Source organism: Pygocentrus nattereri, chromosome 10 (assembly GCF_015220715.1).
Source record: "Pygocentrus nattereri isolate fPygNat1 chromosome 10, fPygNat1.pri, whole genome shotgun sequence".
In the NCBI taxonomy this organism is placed as follows: Eukaryota; Metazoa; Chordata; class Actinopteri; order Characiformes; family Serrasalmidae; genus Pygocentrus; species Pygocentrus nattereri.
This window is the reverse complement of record NC_051220.1, coordinates 28,086,538-28,105,578: the sequence shown is the minus strand read 5'-3', so window position 1 is coordinate 28,105,578 and position 19,041 is coordinate 28,086,538. Positions and strand designations below refer to the sequence as shown.

General features: G+C 38.2%; 1 protein-coding gene across 2 annotated transcripts; it reads left to right on the top strand.

Moving 5' to 3' along the window:
* The first annotated feature begins 7,051 nt into the window (after positions 1–7,051).
* lgals3b (lectin, galactoside binding soluble 3b) lies at positions 7,052–13,255 on the top strand. Of its 2 annotated transcripts, none has more exons than XM_017699842.1 (6): positions 7,052–7,103; positions 11,093–11,103; positions 11,865–12,143; positions 12,260–12,348; positions 12,568–12,736; positions 12,941–13,255. In XM_017699842.1, the coding sequence occupies exons 1-6, from the start codon at positions 7,067–7,069 to the stop codon at positions 13,097–13,099; spliced, it is 744 nt and encodes a 247-aa protein (XP_017555331.1). In that variant the 5' UTR covers positions 7,052–7,066; the 3' UTR covers positions 13,100–13,255. The 2 variants fall into 2 exon arrangements, with proteins under 2 accessions (XP_017555331.1, XP_017555332.1); XM_017699843.1 differs by lacking the exon at positions 7,052–7,103 and adding an exon at positions 7,969–8,038.
* The last annotated feature ends 5,786 nt before the right edge of the window (positions 13,256–19,041 follow it).

The following is a 19,041-nucleotide window of genomic DNA, read 5'->3' as shown; positions in this document are numbered from 1 at the left end:
GTACCAATAAGCATCTTTGGGCAAGTCACCTAATGCTACATTCACCACTGTTATAAGTCGTTCTAGTTAAGACTGGCTGCTAAATATGTAAATAAACTGTGGCAAAATAACAGTCTGGCTGCTTCAGTAAAACTATTTGGTGGCATTGACAAGTGTTTGAAGTTAAATCAAGATCATCCTGTACAACTTCATGCTAATCCTATATAAAGAGATAATGGGAAGAGTTTGCTAGCACATTAATGTTTCTTTCAGATATTTTAGTTTTGTTCCACCTAAGTATATTGCATGTTATTGACTCTGTCTTAGAGCATAAATGTTTAAGTGCTGTTGAAGCCTATGCTCCGATACTGATGAGTCAGAAAACTCTTCCTGCTCAAGCAAACTGCAGGGACAGACTGGGATAACGGCATGGATACACGACTCCCTTGAATAATATCCAAATAAAATAGAGAGGAATTCCAGGGTGCGGCAGAAAATGGAGAGAGAGAGAGAGAGAGAGAGAAAGAGAGAGAGAAAGAGAGAGAGAGAGAGAGAGAGAAGTAGGGTGGTGGGAGGGAGAAAGTGAATGTTGTATTTGCGAGGGCCATCTATCTATCTATCTATCTATCTATCTATCTATCTATCTATCTATCTATCTATCTATCTATCTATCTATCTATCTATCTATCTATCTATCTCTATATATATATATATATATATATACAAGGAGCTTTTTGTGCAGCTCTTCTTGATGAGGCAGTACAAGGCCCCAGGCCACTCTGAGGAGGCCCGATGCTTATCACAGGCCCAAATATGAGAAGAAAAATGAGAGATTGTTTTTGTTTTCATCCCTCCGAGACAGATAAGGGAGGTCTCCCACAAGACAATTACACGCTGCTTGTCAAGCCTTTGTGTTCAGACATGGCAAAAGGCATAGACAATCAAACAAGTCTAAACAAACAGGTCTGCTTTTTGCCAACATTCATGAAGAAGCTAATAAGAAACTACAATACTGTTGGAATGATTAGAGTGTGTTACTGGAGTGAGTGAGTTTAGGAGTCTAGACCTACAAGCCAGGGCAACCATGGATACAAAATGTAACGTAGTGCATATCACAGCAGATAAGTACATAAGATAATGAAAGGATTCTTCTTTTTCCTCTCTGAATGAAACTTTGAAGCACAGGTTCTGTTTCAACAGCGTCTGTGATGGCTTCCAAAGGACATGCAGTGTAAGATTCCTAAAATGCATAAATTACTTTCACAAACTGTTCTGTGTAAGTACTGTAGCAGACCGTCCATAACTCAGTCACAAAGACATTTCCCAGAAAGTCAAAGTCAGTCTCTTATGCCTCAGTAAAGGGATTTGGGTGTTCAGGAAGAGGAGAAGCTAAGCGTGAGGTGTTAATTGCCCCCAGTGTGGCTGAAATATGAATGTTTTTTTTTTCCAGGTGAATAAACAAAATGAGGAAGACAGAGTTCAGAAAGATTCTGTCTGAAGGACACCATGTTTCTTATTCTTCTGACCTTCTCTGCTTCATTCCATCAGTAAGTTGGTTTCAGTATCATTGGACCAAGATGTGTTGGCCTTCAGGAATGTATCAGTCTTCATTTATTCAGAACGATCAGTTCCAGTACGTAGAAAACATTCATTTACACATATCTGACCTGCATACTAAACATCTTCTTAAACTTAAAAAAAGACACATAACAGAAGTCCTTGATTGACCCCTGCTGTCCACAATGCTAATCACAACCTTTATGTTTAATGCCCTCACTGCTTTATCCACCATTAAGCCACGTCTCATTTATCATTAGCTTGAGTGTAAGGAGACTCAGTTCACTCCACAGGTCATAGTGTGGTTGAAATTAACGCTTACACTGAATGAGATTAGAGCTCAGTCTATGGGCCGTCTGACCTCAGTGATGCCTGTGTGCAGCTGATAGTGAAGTAGGTCGAGCCCTCGCAGGACAAATAATCTGTGTAATTCAATCTATTGTTCTAGGATTGAGCTATTGTGAAAGCAGTTGAGTATCACAGTATCCTATTGTTCCACTCACCTCTTTTAATCCACAGACAAGATTAACAACAAGGCATTATAGTAAGCTACCACACTTAACAGCAACTTTCAGCAGATTAAGCTTCATGTAGTTCAAAAAAGTTATTTAGAACAATGTGGCGAAAATCACAAGGAATGCAGCTTCCTAAACGTTATGATAATTAAAGAAGATGTAAACACAACTAAATGGACTAATACTTGGGGGAATTTTCTCAGATTTACCAACATCTTGACATTACAAACAATATAGCCTTTAGTCTTTAATAGTCTTTATTTCCACATGCTTTTATTTTTAGTTTAATTTAGGCCTTTTGTAGAATCTGGCAAGTAACACATCATGTTAATCAGGGCAGAACAAAAGCTTTCAGCAGCAGATTATTAAAGGGATGCTTCACACCAAGTACTCATATAGAGAAGTGCTGCCATCTAGTGGCAATGGCATTAATATGGGTGCTGAGCTCACTGCTATCAAGAGCCTGACTGAATTAGGCTGTTGTGAATGAAATTATATACTCTTAATAGCTTATTATTGGACAAAAAAGACTCAGAGTGGCCAAAGCTTTAATTATCACATAAATTCAAAATGTTGTAAGTTTCACAAAGTTCTAGAAGGGCTAGTGGTAATAGGATAGCCCAACTGTTTGGTGCCTATGTGAAAATAATATGTTAAAAGAAAAGGATGGACTTTCTATTGCATAATAATGGTTGATTTTAAAATCTGGTGTATTTATTGTTTTGCTGTTTCTTTTACTGTGCTTGTTATTAAAATATCCTATTTAAAAAGTATGAAACTATGGAGAAGTCATAGAACCTCTGCTATATTTTATGTGTTAATGAGACATAGCTGTCCCTATTCAGGAAAATGTTTGAAAGAAAATAGGGTCAAAAAGGCTGATTTAAATGTTTGAATGTTAAAACCCTGAGCCAAAAAAAAGTTTAGATACTGTGCAAAATGTAAAATAAAAACGGAATGCAGTGATGTGCTAAATATTTTCACCCTATTTCTAATTGAAAATAGCACAAAGATACCATATCAAATGTTAAAACTTGAAAAATATATTTTTTCATTTTGAATTTGATGCCAGCAACACGTTTCAAAAAAATTGTGACAGGTGAATAAAAAATTTCACACTGTGGCATAAGAGGTACCATCACCAACAAATTAACAATCTGTGGGAATTTATTTATTATATATATATATATATATATATATATATATATATATATATATATATATATATATACATATATATATATATATATATATATATATATATATATATATATATATATATATATATTTATTATTATGTTAATAATTTATAAACATAAAAGTGAAATATTGTTCTTAGTGTTTTATTTATGCCTAGTTAATATTTCAGAATTAGGTTGGTCATCCAGTAAGCAGTTAACCTCAACATTTAACAAATTTAGAAACTGATGAAGTAAACTTGATATGTTCCTAACTTAGTACTTTGGAGCACAGGCTACATGAATTAAGCATAAATTAAGTAGATGATTGAATAGCTGCACAAGCAGAGTGTTGCTTTAACTGTAGGAGGTGAAACCAGTTTCAAAAATAGTACACAGTACATTATACATTAAACTAATTAATGCATTAAATAAATTAATGTAAGGTATTGCTATTATTATAAAGTACTACCAAATGTTATATCATAATTTCCAAATATGCCCACTTTCACTTAAATAAAAATATTTTTCATATGGATTTTTCAGTTTAAGCAAGTCATAGGATGCCACCTCTGCCACAAGCCAGTTTGTGAAAGTTGAGTTCTGTCCTGCCAAATCTGCTCCTGTCAACTGTAAGTGCTGATATTATGAAATGGAAGTGTCTAGGAGCAACAACAGCTCATCCACAAAGCGGTAGACCAGAGTGAGGCTACCAAGTGCTGAAGAACACAGTGCCTATCCTCTACTGAATATCTCACTAAAGAGTTCCAAACTGCGTCTGGAAGCAAGATCAGTAAAAGAACTGTGTGGTAAGAGCTTCTTGTAATGAGTTTCCATGGCAATGCAGCTACACACAAGCCTAAGATTAGAAAGCACAATGCCAAAGGGTGCGGGGGGACTCTGGACTCTAGAGCAATGGAAATGTATTCTGTGGAGTGATGAATCACGCTTCACTATTTGTCAGTCTGATGGACGAGTCTGGGTTTGGTGATTGCCAGGAGAATGTTACCTGCCTGGCTGTATTGTGCCAACTGTAAAGTTTTGTTTAGGAGGGATAATGCTATGCAGTTGTTTTCAGGGCTTGGACTAGGCCCCTCAGTTCCAGTGAAGAGAAATCTTAATGCTTAAGCATACCAAGACATTTTGACCAATTATGTTTCCAACTTTGTTTGGGGAAGGCCCTTTTCTGTTCCTATGTGACTGTGCCCCAGTGCACAAAGCAAGGTCCATAAAGGTATAGTTGGGTGAGTTTGGTGTGGAAGAACTTGACTGGCCTGTACAGAGCCCTGACCTCCACCCCATCAAACACCTTTGGGATGAACTAGAACGGAGATTACGAGCCAGGCCCTCTCATCCATCATCGGTGTCTGACCTCACAAATGCTTCTCTGGATGAATGGGCAAAAAGCACTACAGAAACACTGCAAAGGGGGACCAGCTATATCTAATTAATATCTAATATCTGAATACTTAATTTTTTATAGCGTTTTTTACTGTGGGACCAGAGCTCGAGTTCATTTGGAATGGTCTATATAATGAATCACATTTCATAGTCTGTCACGTTTTAAATTTACATTGTGAATATCAAACCCAAGAGTCTATAATTGGTTTTCACTTGACATATGCACCATCTCATGTTTCTCATAGATATTACGCTTTCAATCAAAATCTATAATGGGATTAGTTGATTTAACCAACCCATGTCTATAAACCAATACGATGAGGCTTTGAAAGCAGTGAGGGGTTATTCAGGTACTTCTGTTATTTAAAATACTTCCAGTGCAGAAATGCACTTCAAATATGTATATATATTCAGACAAACTATCTTTAAGTAATAGCCCACACTGTCCAGACCACTGTTGGCCATGTGACGTCTGACTTTTTAAATGGTAACATATCTTGAACAACACTATCACACATGTAATTAATTGATTCATATATATTTTGTGAATATTATTAACAACAACAACTACAAATGATTTTTCTTTTCAGGACCACATTTTAAAGTTTTCAGGGTAACTGATGTAACAGAACAGCCTCTCTACATTCACACAAATATATCAAATTAAAAGAACTTTAATCACATCATTTTTTCCCTATGTATGTGCATAAATAAGAAATACACTTAAGAAGACAAATATCTCGTATTAACTTGAAATGATACTTTAGCTTTTCTGACTAGCGTGTACCAGCATGTTTATGTACACATATATCTTTCAGTATAGGGGTTGTAATGAATGTGGAGTGGAGGTCACTCACAATCTATTATTTAAAAGACAGCTGAGTCATCAAACCAGATGTGTCATCAACCATGTTTGTCTAGCCTGTATTCATGTGAATGTGTGTGACAGGTCACATACTGAGGGAGTGTCCAGGTGTGGATGGATGTGTTCTCATACTGTGTAATCATGACAATAGACCTCTATGACCCTTAGCTCCTGTACAAAGACTCTCCTGTTTTACAGTGCACAATATTGACAGAGTGATATGTTTTACTGACCCATAATTAAATCATTTATAGGCCAAGATACATACAAGACAACATAAAAATAGCTTATAAAACTTATTTCATAAAAACATATTTCCCCCTGCATGGTCAAAGGGATGCTAATGATAGTGTTTTAGGTTTAAGCAGTTAATTCAACAGTTTTTCAGGTGTTCAGTAAATGCTAATACAAACTCTGTACACATATGATCAGGTAAATTTTTGTCCCCCAAGGTAGAAAAAAATAACATACCCTCAGAGGCACAACAAAGTACAATTACATAGGATGTATAGTGATAGGATGCAGTCCAGTCGTGAAATTTCCTCACTACTAAATATTCCACAGTCAACTGTCAGTGGTATTATAACAGTGTGGAAGCAATTGGGAATGACAGCAACTCAGCCCTGAAGTGGTAGGCCACGTAAAACGACAGCGCGAGGTCAGCGGATGTTGAGGCGCATAGTACACAGAGGTCGATGACTTTCTGCAGAGTCAATCGCTACATACCTCTAAATTTCAGAACAAGAGATTTTAAACAATTTCATGCTTCCAACTTTGTGGGAACAGTTTGGGGATGGCCCCTTCCTGTTGCAACATGACTATGCACCAGTGCACAAAGCAAGGTCCATAAAGACATGGATGAGCGAGTTTGGTGTGGAAGAACTTGACTGGCCTGCACAGAGTCCTGACCTCAACCCAATAGAACACCTTTGGGATGAATTAGAGTGGAGACTGCGAGCCAGGCCTTCTTGTCCAACATCAGTGTCTGAGCTCACAAATGCACTTCTGAAATAATGGTCAAAAATTCCCATAAACACACTCCTAAACCTTGTGGAAAGCCTTCCTGGAAGAGTTGAAGCTGATATAGTTTTAAAGGGTGGGCTGACATCCTATTAAACACAATGGATTAAGAATGGGATATCACTCAATTTCATACGTATGTGAAGCCAGACAAGCAAATACTTTTGGCAATATAGTGTATATACTTTAAATACATTTTAAAGGCATACTCTGTTCACTTTCCCATGGGAAAGAACATATTTGTACCTTTTCATAACTTTATTATATAAAACTTTGGTAATAGAAAAATAAAATAAAAAGGCTAGAGTGAAGACAAGGTGGATGGCAGTGGTCACCAACCCTCCTCCTGAAGCTCCGTTTTCGCACAGAGTTTAGCTTCAACCTGCATCTAACATGCTGTGTGAACCCTTTACCTACACAAACGCACCTGACCCAGCCAATCAGGGACTTCTGAAGAAGTTAATTAGTGGAGCAGGTGTGACAGATTTTGGTTTGAACAAGACTCTGCAGGAAGGTAGATCTCAAGGAGTAGGGTTGGTGACCACTGGTGTATGGAGTTAATGCAGTTTGTAGTAAGTGTAAGTAAAAGTAAGTGCAACGGAATATTGTACAATTATGTTCAAGTTTTTTAGCCAGTGCTGTTTACAGTGGGTGTTGTCATAAAGTAAATACACATAAAATCTAGGTCCATCCCAAATTGAGCAAGCAAAGGGCAATGATGGCTTGGAAAACCTTTTAAGAGCAAAAGGAAGAAACCTTAAGAGGAACCCATTCTCCTCTGGTTGACACTGGATAGCAAAGCAATAATACAACAAGAGCAATATGAATAATAAAGATGTGGCAATGAATCTAGAATAGTGAATAAGGGTACATGAATGCAAATGTCAGTATCCAGCCTGACTATGCCACAAAAGAACAAACGTATAATAATGATGGCTTGGCATATTAAGAACATGTCTTCAACCACAAACCCCTTCCAAACCTCTGCTAGTTTTCATGACCACACAAGGCCTCTTGTTGCTACTACATTATCATTTCTAAGGTTGTCCAAATAAAAATACAAAATTCCAAAAGGAGCTAGAGGATATCAGCCATGCACAGACCTTCCTACATTCCTTAAAGTGGTCACGCCTATGCTGAGCCAATTAGGTAAGAGCATGCAAGTCAAAACAACACTCTTTCTACCTAATATTATCCAAGCACCCACAACCTTAGATTAGATTCCTCAGAAACATTCCTGGAAAGCCAAAAGAGCTGGTATGAATAGAAAATATTGCAAATAGCAATCTCAAACAGGTTTTGCAGGCCAGCTGAACATTTAGATTTGTTGTTGTTTGTCAGAGAGAGTTGTGGGCGAAGTTGATGAGGTGCTGAGAGGGTGCGGCCTCTTCAGGGAAGTGTGTGAGAATGGGGGAGGGATTATGGGGGAGGGACTGTGGGGGACTGAGAAGGTATAAATAAACCCCACCCAAAATTCCTTTCTGACAACCTTCTCCACCTGGGAACTACATCTCAAGAAACGGGTAAATGTCTATTTTTTTGGCCTCCGTTACTCTCTTCTTTGTAACGTGTTGTAAATGCAGCTAAATATTGTGGTTTGTTCACTTGCATGAAGACATGGCGCTGTAACAGGATCGGGTTTCTTTTGCATGAGGCAAATATGAAGCTGTGTTATATTAAGACCTATTTGCATATGTAAATAGATATAGAAGAAAGTAGAGCTTTGTGTAGGTATACATTTTTGTAGAAAAGTTAAGTTCTCTTCAGTTTATTAGTCTTTTCACTTATTGGCTAATTAGGACCTGTCTGAACATTCAAAATCCTGACAAGCTTTGACTTGCAGTGCTGTTCACTTGTGTAATAGGGGGTTTCGAGCATTTGTTAATACAGGTGTGTGTATTTGCTAGGCAAAGATTCCATTTAGAATTTGGAAGGGCATAAAAATTACATACACCAAGCTGCTAATTAAGTACTTGTTGCAACATGCAGCATTTTTGGTGATAATGTTATTAGGCCTGAAGTAGAATGTGGATCAGCGAAAAAAACACACATTTGTTGGTTGCGTATATTTTTGCATTGAATCTTGCTTCGATGAAACACTACAAGAAAATAGTGTACCTTTCCCCAAACTGTGGCAGATTCCATGGTCCTCACTACATTTACAAAGGTTATTTTTATGGGAAAAAAAGATTCAAGACAAATTGATTGGAAAAGTCCACACTCTCAGAATGATTGCTTTCCATTTTAAAAAATATCTTGGATTACCATTTCTGGAGGCCATTATTCTTCAGCCCTACAGACAGGGGTGTGGTGAGGGTAGTCTTTCACATGTGAGTCATTCAAATATGATACATTCAGCACTGTGGGATTTCATAGTCTTTTATTTGGCACCTGAAGTAGAACATCAGATGTATCCAAAGGCAACCAGAAGTGTTAGATTTCTTGTACTGTTTTTATGGAAAATGTATTGTTTGAATGTGAAACTGGCCATCAGACAGTTGGGGACACCTTACTTTCTCTCAAAATTAGATTTTCTTGCTGTCACATGTGCTAAAAAAGTACCTGCAAAATAAACAGCTGTTAATTTATGCTATGGATATTTACTATATACTACACTGCTCAAAAATTTAAAGGGAACACTTAAACAACACAATATAACTCCAAGTAAATCAAATTTCTGTGAAATTCTGTGAAACTGTCCACTTAGGAAGCAACACTGATTGACAATCAATTTCACAGCTGTTGTGCAAATGGAATAGGCAACAGGTGGAAATTATTGGCAATTAGCAAGACACACTCAATAAAAGTGGTTCTGCAGGTGGGGACCACAGACCACTTCTCTGTACCTTTCTGCTTTCTGGCTGATGTTTTGGTCACTTTTGAATGTTGGTGGTGCTTTCACACTCGTGGTAGCATGAGACGGACTCTAAAACCCACACAAGTGGCTCAGGTAGTGCAGGATAGCACATCAATGTGAGCTGTGGCAAGAAGGTTTGCTGTGTCTGTCAGCGTAGTGTCCAGAGGCTGGAGGCGCTACCAGGAGACAGGCCAGGTCACCAGGAGATGTGGAGGAGGCCGTAGGAGGGCAACAACCCAGCAGCAGGACCGCTACCTCTTCCTTTGTGCATGGAGGCACAGGAGGAGCACTGCCAGAGCCCTGCAAAATGACCTCCAGCAGGCCACAAATGTGTCTGCACAAACGGTTTGAAACCGACTCCATGAGGATGGTATGAGGGCCCGACGTCCACAGGTGGGGGTTGTGCTCACAGCCCAACACCGTGCAGGACGCTTGGCATTTGCCAGAGAACACCAGGATTGGCAAATTCGCCACTGGCGCCCTGTGCTCTTCACAGATGAAAGCAGGTTCACACTGAGCACATGTGACAGATGTGACCGAGTCTGGAGACGCCGTGGAGAGCGATCTGCTGCCTGCAACATCCTTCAGCATGACTGGTTTGGCAGTGGGTCAGTAATGGTGTGGGGTGGCATTTTTTTGGAGGGCCGCACAGCCCTCCATGCGCTCACCAGAGGTAGCCTGACTGCCATTAGGTACCGAGATGAGATCCTCAGACCCCTTGTGAGACCATATGCTGGTGCGGTTGTAGGCGTTGTAGGGAGGTCATACAGGCACGTGGAGGCCACACACAATACTGAGCCTCATTTTGACTTGTTTTAAGGACATTACATCAGATCAGCCTGTAGAGTGGCTTTCCACTTTAATTTTGTGTGTGACTCCAAATCCAGGCCTCCATTGGTTAATACATTTGATTTCCATTGATTTTTTTTGTGTGATTTTGTTGTCCGCACATTCAACTTTGTACAGAACAAAGTATTCAATGAGAATATTTGATTCATTTAGATCTAGGATGTGTTATTTGAGCGTTCCCTTTATTTTTTTTGAGCAGTACTCTTCCAGAGTACTGTTTAAAAGCATGTAATGAGACTTTTGGTTTAAAGGCAGTTGAAACACCTGAAAGATTTGAGTGCTAATAAATGCTGACAGAACAACTAGGGGTTAAAGTTTGACATTATTCACAAAGCAGTAATGTCACAAATATAATGTTTAAACATGAGATTGTCTTCAGAACAAACCTGGTTAGACTGTGTAAAATTGTGGGTTAATACTTTCATTTGGATACTACACTTAGATTATATGTAAAGGCATAACTTGCATTATAAATATTTGTTCAATTAACTTTAATTTAATTTAAATTTTTCTATTTACTTTAATGTTAAACCAAAACCTTAACGAGCTCCTAACCCTGTTCCAAAACTTAACCCTAACACTGAGATTCCCTGAGATAGCTTAACAGTCTGAACATCTGCAAAATAATCTATAAAGGGCTATCGTTTACTAATCAAATAAGATGAGACCAATTATTACTAATCAAAGGTAACATTTGTTTTAAAATGTTTGATTAGGTAGCTGTCCCTAAACCTTTGCATGATATACATTTCCTACATAAAATGTTAAATTCTCCATTAATAAAATCACTACTAATACAGACATGGTGTTAAACACTAATCTATTCTATATTGTGTTTTTTTTTTTTTGTTTGTTTTTTTTTTCCCCCCAGATATCATGGATGTAAGTGGACCTTCATCTTCATAAACTGATGTACTGAATGTAATGACCGAAGGCTGGGAGAAAGACCTCAAACTTCAAAACAAACATAACTGCCTCTACCTGTTCTTCTGTATACTACCCACATTTCACCATCCTGTTCCTCCCTAGTGTAAATAGTGCCTATAGGGTAATCTTCCTATTCATGGATTAGGTATAGTCCTGGACTACACAGCATTCAGAATGAAGAGTCTCTGCTGAAAGGAAAATACAGTCCAGGATTAGGCTCTACCAGCTTTTCTCAGCTCTGGTCCTGGAGGCACACTACATTTCCAATTTTAGTTCTTTAGTAGAGTACAAGGGCTTTGAATATTAAACCACAGCGGCACATTCTTATGCAAAGTCCATGCAAAGGGCTGCCATTCTGCTTAATCAACTAAGGCATAGTTTCTTAGCTGGGTTCAGGCCCAAGTTTGACTTCCTGAGTTAAACAGACCACGTTCTTGTTTAGTAGGAAAGATTGCAAGCCAAAAGTGAGTATATGATGCTTACATAGACATTTCAACCAAATACACTGAGTTACTCTTAAATGTTGAGTGGGAGGCAACCAAGAACAACATAGCGATCAACATCAAATGCTTTAGAGGAAGGGATTTAAACCTGACTGGTCAGTATCTGTCCTGTGACAGAAGGGAGGAAAGGCTCTCTTTTATTGAAGACATCTGTTTGTTACCAATTTTCGTTCCTATACATTTCATGAAGTTCTCCTTTCTGCTGTTTCTCAGCTTGCAGATGCTCTTGATAGTGGAACAGCACCGAGCACTCAGTCTGGAGGGGCAACATGGCCAGGGCAGCCCACAAACCCATCCTGGCCTGGGCAACCTGCTTGGCCTGGGCAACCAGGCCAGCCCACCTGGCCAGGGCAACAGCCAGGCATGCCAGCTCAGCCATACTGGCCTGGTCAGCCAGGGCAGCCAGCATGGCCTGGACAACCCAACCAGCCCACTGCACCAGGTTGGCCAGGACCAGCCCCACCAACTGCCCCTCAGACTGTCCAAGCACTGGTGAGAGCTTCTGTCATTATTTAAAATGTTCTTCAGTGTGTCAGTATAATGGCACAGAAGGAAAATGAAGCACAATAGCAAAATTTGTGTTTTGAAATGTGTTTCAATTTCACTAGAGTGTTCCATATGACCTGGCTCTGCCCAGTGGAGTCTATGACAAGATGCTGTTTACCATCCAGGGCGAGGTCAAGCCTGATGCTAAATTGTAAGACCAGTTATTCATGGTATTCAGTTCTGCATCTCTACAAACCAATGAAAAACGATTCATACAAATGCACATAGAAATGATCATTTTGTGATGTATCATCTTGAGGACTGCTCCTTTTTGCAATCATCTGCAGGATGGTCCCATTTTGAATCCCATGTGAGCACTGCTTATATCTGTCACATACTGAAATTAGAATGCACTGTTTCTGATTGTTAGGTTCACAGTTGATCTGGGCAGAAATAAAGACATAGCCTTTCATTTCAACGCTCGCTTCAATGAGGATGGGAAGCAGGTGATAGTGAGAAACAGCATGATAGGGAACCAGTGGGGTCAAGAGGAAAGAGCAATTCCTTCATTCCCTTTTGTCCAGGGGAAGACTTTTGAGGTGAGTACCATGTTTGGACATGCTGATTCACTTTAAATTTAGTTCAGGACAGTGAACTGCAATACTCTTTTTGCTGTTAATCCAGATTTACTTACTTATTTAGGCATTTATTTACTAATTAATTAGATTGTATATGCATTCTTTCCCACTGCCCTCCTAAGTAATCTGGGGGTGAACTAACCAATGTTACACTTTCTTTTGTAGATGAAGATCTTGTGCACTCAGACTGAATTCAGAGTGGCTGTGAACAAGTCACACCTACTTGAGTTCAAGCATCGGATTCGTGAGCTCAATCAGATCAACCAAATCAGCATCTACAGGGATGTCGCACTTTCATATGTAAACGTAGAGACACTGCCCTGAAAAATGTAAATCATATCAATGTTCTTTTTAGATGGTGTTTCTGTTGGATAGTGACGGTGGCTATGGTGATAATCTTACTGTAAAGAACATCTTATTAAGGGTCATGTATACTGAAAGTCTGTAATAACATAAAGCACAATCCATCAGTCACCTTGACTTGCTCGTTGGCTGTCTTGTAATGTTGTAGTGCCATGCTAAGAACCTCTAGAGGGCTCTGTTAATCTGCTCTGTGAATATGGTTCCTCCCCAGCTCAGCTGAACTGATAGTTATACAGCACTGCCACAGTGCAACAGACAAATATTTTACATATAACAAATATTGCCAGCTCTACAGTTCTATGCAACTAATATACACCCTTTAAAGACCCAGGGACCCTAAATGTGTTTTCTTTCTAATTAGGTTAATTTTACACTTGCAGACACACCGTAAATATGTACTTATACCCTATGAAAATGTTCCAATGACCTCACATTTCACCATATTTCTCTCCTCTCTTGGGTAACGCTTGCGGCAGCATTCCCCTGACCAATCACAGGACTGACGTCTCTTGCCCCACCCACACAAAGTAGTCAGGAGTCTGAGAGTCTTAGCGAGCTGAAACTAAGCAAGCTAATGTCTGGCTGCAGAGCCGTCTGCTCTCCGTTCATTCGTTTATCTATATACGAACATTTTGTCCATCCGTCCGCCTGCATACTGTTTGTCCAGGTACCATCAGATAAAAGTTGTATAATGATTTTAGGGGTGTATGAGTGGTGGAGCAGGCCAGTTGGACAGAGAGCTGTTAATGAAGTTGTACATTAGCCATGCCCACATAGTTCTCGGATAGCCTGGCCAGCAGTTTTATTTTTCATATTTTTCATTCAAACTTGGCAACACATTAGTATCATACAAATGTTTGTTTAATATTCTTCCTGGGAGTAAAAGTCACTGTCTTGGATACTAAGGACTGATTAGGCTGAGTGGCCAGTGCAGGTAGTGCAGTTGACTTCTGTCCATATGGCCCTTGTAAACAGCCTGGTGGAAGAAGCTAGGCTATTCTTCAGAGGCCACTCTTTCTACTTTTTTTTTTATGCTAACGTATATGGCTAGTATAAGAGATCACCAGAGAGGAATAATTTTAGTAGTCCATACACTGGACACAATGCTAGCTTGACTTTACTTGATTCAGATATGTACAATGGCTTCACATTAATAAAATATTTCACCCATTCAGTTATTACCAAAAGACAGTAAAATTAATGTGTTGTAATTGATGTTCATGTAATATATCTTATTGCAGTGGACCTAATTTGGACACATTTGAATCAAGTATTTTGAGTAAATGCAAGGGGAGGCACAGTAACTATTAGATTTTTCAACACAATTAGACACAACGTGCTGCAGTAAGCAGTACTGTGCAATCTGATTTCAAAACCTGAATTGCACATTAGAGGGGAATATTATTCCATTCAGGCCTTCTTTCAGCCCTTAATGTTTCACTGACTAGGCAACGTGGCTCTATACACTAACAGCAGGTTGACCGGCCAGACAAGACTATATGAAATCTAAATTAAATAAAAATGTAAATTAAATAATACACTCTAATACTAATACTTCACAGTAAATTGTGTGTCTGAACATGGTTTGTTCAGAGGTATCCAGCTGCAAGTGTAGAGATGCACTCTATTTGAAGACCCTGAATAGTGTGCATTCACACACATTCAAGATTGCTTTCAGCTCATCTTGGTTCACTGACAGGAACCTAGAAATAATATTTCAGGAATCAATAAGTCACTTTGGAAAGGTCAAATCAAGACTGCCTTTGGGCATCCAGGCTTTGAAGTTGTCTACTGGGTTCTTTTAATCTGCTTTGTAAATGTGGTTTCTTATCAGCTCAATTCCAATTTGTTATTCTGCACATATACAAATATCAGGAGGATGAAAGTGCTTTAAATTTAAAATGCAGGTTATTAGACATCTTGTTCTGTGTTTTCTGGTTCCTGACTTAATATTACGTGAAAGTAACCCAACACTGCTAAAAACAAGCGATTGTAACTAATCAGGATTAAAGAATGAGATATATATATATATATATATATATATATATATATATATATATATATATATATATATATATATATATATATATATATATATATATTCTTTAATCCTGATTAATTGCAATCACTTGTTTTTACCTGTGTGTGTGTGTGTGTGTGTGTGTGTGTGTGTGAATTAGGAAAAGGAAAGGTGAACTGATTTTTCTAATAGTCATACAAGATGGTTTGGTGTGAGAAGCTGTTGTAGATAAAATGACCAAGTCACATTTGCTCACAGTGATGATAGGAACCAGATGTTTGAAGCACTTCATGGCTCCTAAATCTACCTCACAAAAAGCTATGGTTAAGAACACACTGTCTGATGCCCACAACATTGTTGAGTTATGAGTTAAGTTTTTGACCTAAAAATCTATATTTTTAAAAATGCATACATGTTGGAGGGGAAAGTGCTGGGTATTGTAGGGTAAAATAGTACCAAAATTTGACTATTTTACTATTGTCAGCATTACATATAAAAATGAAGAAGACGCATGTAGGTTCAGTGGTCATTTTGGATAGTAAATAAAATGGCTATAATTGACATGAAGATGTCAGGACCCCAGTTCTCATCACTATCATTGTAAGGAAAATCAGAGTCAATATGGTTGTTTACAATCCACCATGTCACATCTACCACTCTAAATGACTTTTTTTGCATCTCAAACACTGAATTATGCTGATATCAATGGAATTCCTCTTTAAGTAGTTTGTGTACAAATAAACCTCCTATGAAGACTTCAAATATGATAAGTATCTGGTGTTTATATGAATAATATGGTTAAATAAACTTTCATGAGCCAGCTTATTTTTCCTTATCAAAAAACTAATTTTGTGGTTAAGGTATACCAGGATTACGTATACCATGATTATAACAATGTGTATGAATCCACTGTTTGCAAAAAAGGATAAAACTGGAAACACTGAACCAGAGCCAGTGCATCGGCGAAATAAGCAATTTCCTAAGGCCTCCATAATGCTGAGGGCCCTCTATATCAATGAAAGAGTACATTTTTAATTTTCTTTTTGGATAGGTTAGTTGTCACTAGTCATATAACCAATTGATGTCATTGATTTAAGGTGGCCCAACCCAATTTAATAAGATATCTGATTCTTTGATATTTAAGAGGCACAGTTTACTGTACTTTATTAAAGGCTGATGTTGGCCCCAGCCGTACCATACAAAAAGATTTTGTCTAACAATTCTCTCTAAGCCTAACCACGTCTTGCCTTCTTGGACACCGGTGGTAGACCAACTCAGTTCTTCAGAAACTAAGCATAAATACAGTTAAAGAAGGCTAGTTCAGATTAACCAGACAATAACTGCTAAAAAATTACAAATAACCCAGGATAAACATATAAATATGTGAACATGCTACAATATTAATGAAACAGATTCAATTACTGCAATGTTTTGCATCTTCTGCTTCAACAATAGTTATTGTCTCTAGGAGCTTGGCATCTTAAAAACAGGGTTTAACATTTATTTTTTTTAGTTACCATAAGAGATAAATTTTAACTGAGAATCTGTTTCATGTAGTGTTTTTTTATTTATTTATTTTAGGCATATGCTATTTACTAAGCCTACAAAATGGTAACTTGCATTAGATGCAGCCATTTTGCTTAAAGTGAGACATGTATCACTGTTATTGGAACAAAATCTCATATCTTCAAAATGATAACTTTACAAGAAAAAGAAAAAAAACGTACTTTACTTTTAATGTAAGTCAATGGGTAATTCATCATGAAATTTACACAAAATGTATGATAAAATCTGAGAAATGGCAAAATGGAGATACATGTTTTTTTCTGACAGCAGTGATATATGTTCGGTGGGTCCAGGCATTTTCCATGTCACTTTCTTATTTGAATAGCCTTTTAAGTAAAGAAATACTATAATATATCAGGTTTACCTGGGAGAATGGAAATGTTGCTTACGGTCTCCAAGTCTAGGGTCAGGCCTGTACTGAATGGACAAAACAAAACACACAATAAGAGTGAATGTTAGCCACTCTTAAGCAGAGCACTACACATTTCTGAAACCCTACAGGGGCTCCTCAGAGCCCATGTATGTGTGGTGAACATAATGATTTACATAAGAAAACTTTCTGCATTTTAAATAGGCTGGGTATTATAAGACTTAAGATATGCTCAGGATATTTGTCTTGTGTTTGATTTCCACAAGAAACAGAAGAAAAAAACAGCCTACTCAAAGAGTTTAATCCCTGGGATCTGATGGAGTACACTCTAATGCCGACCTTTGGCTCTGTTAAAGACCAGGCTGCCGCAGAAGTATGAAGTCAGGTCAGTGGTACATTTTTAATGATGGAAACAATCGGTGAGAAAGCCCTACCTGAAACACAGTACAGCTTAGCTAAATTATTCAAGGTCATTTTTTCAGCGCTTTGAACACCTGCAACTCTCGAGAGGGATTTAACAGCTTTCTTACTGGATTTCAAGAACGGATGTAAACTTTTTTCACCTTCTATTTTACCTACCTTTGGCCATTCATCATATCTTCACAGTGCCTACCTGTGGAAATAAACAAAGTCAGTGTGTAATCATGCCCGGTCGCTATTTTATCTTCAACAAGACCGTGCTTTTACACCTCAGTAGGTCTAATTCCCCTTCCTTTCTTTTAAAGCCAGGAATTCCTTTGTAGGTTGGCAGCAATTCCTTTAGATGTTTATGCAACTTCGTTTGTTCATTTTACCCACTTCCAAAAATACATATGCCCCAAAATCCCAGTGTCCTTTCATGCTTTATCTACATATAAAAAATATATGAACATTTGATGTACATCCCAAGCAAAGTACCAGGTGAGTTACAAAGCCACAAGAGAAGTAATTTCAAAGTTCATTCACAAAATGTAGAAATAATCTTTATGAATAACATGTGGTTTATGACTATGAGGGTGTATTTTAGGCCGATAAATTTGGAATCCGCTGTCATTTGTTGGGTTTTTGTTTAGGCCACACAGGCAAAAGGTATATTTGTGGGAACATGTGTACGTGGTAAGCATGTATTTTCTTTGAAGAAGACTATAGCACTGCAGCTTTGTCCTAGTTAGTGGACATGCAGTCTTGCAGTTGTCATTTGTGTGTGCCTGTGTGAACAGCAAAGCAATAAGGTGCCCTATTTCTCATTTTGGGGTTTAGAAGGGTGCTGTCGTTTACTACAGAGTCTTGTCAACCTTGAATCTATGGGGACGTGAAACAGTTTCTTACCTAAAATTCATTGTGATACAGGCTAGAACCAGTCAGTGGTGGATCTAGATGTTTTTTACTAGGGGTGACAGGGAGTTGTGGCAGGGTGGCAATGTGAATGTGTCAGCGATGTATGTTTGTGTGGGTGGGATGGGGTAATTTGCTGTAGGCAAAATGGGACAGACAAGACATATTTCCAATGTGAATGTATGAAGTTACAGTGAGGACAAACAACTCTCCTCTTAATGGTTCAAACATCTGCCCAGTGAGGGGGAAGCCAATGACCTGGCAGAAATTTTGGCGTGGCATCTGGGGTGTCAAGTTGAAAACTGTGCATGGAATTACTCAGAGTGGATGTATTTGTTCAGCAGTCCATTGTTGAGAGGAGGACATTCATGTTTAAGTTAAAATGCATTTCTTTATTCATTTATGTCAATTAACATAACTTTGCCAGGTGCAGTACATGCAAAGCCTGTACTTTGCATAAGTCTGAGTAGAACTGAGTGGAACTGAGTAGCATGTCACAAATGTATGTCACAAGACTACATTTTCACTGTTGGGATAAAATCTGATATCTCCAAAATGGCAACTTCACAAGAGAAGGAAAATACATTCTTAATCTTAACTTTTAATGAAAATGATTATTTAATTCCAAGTCAG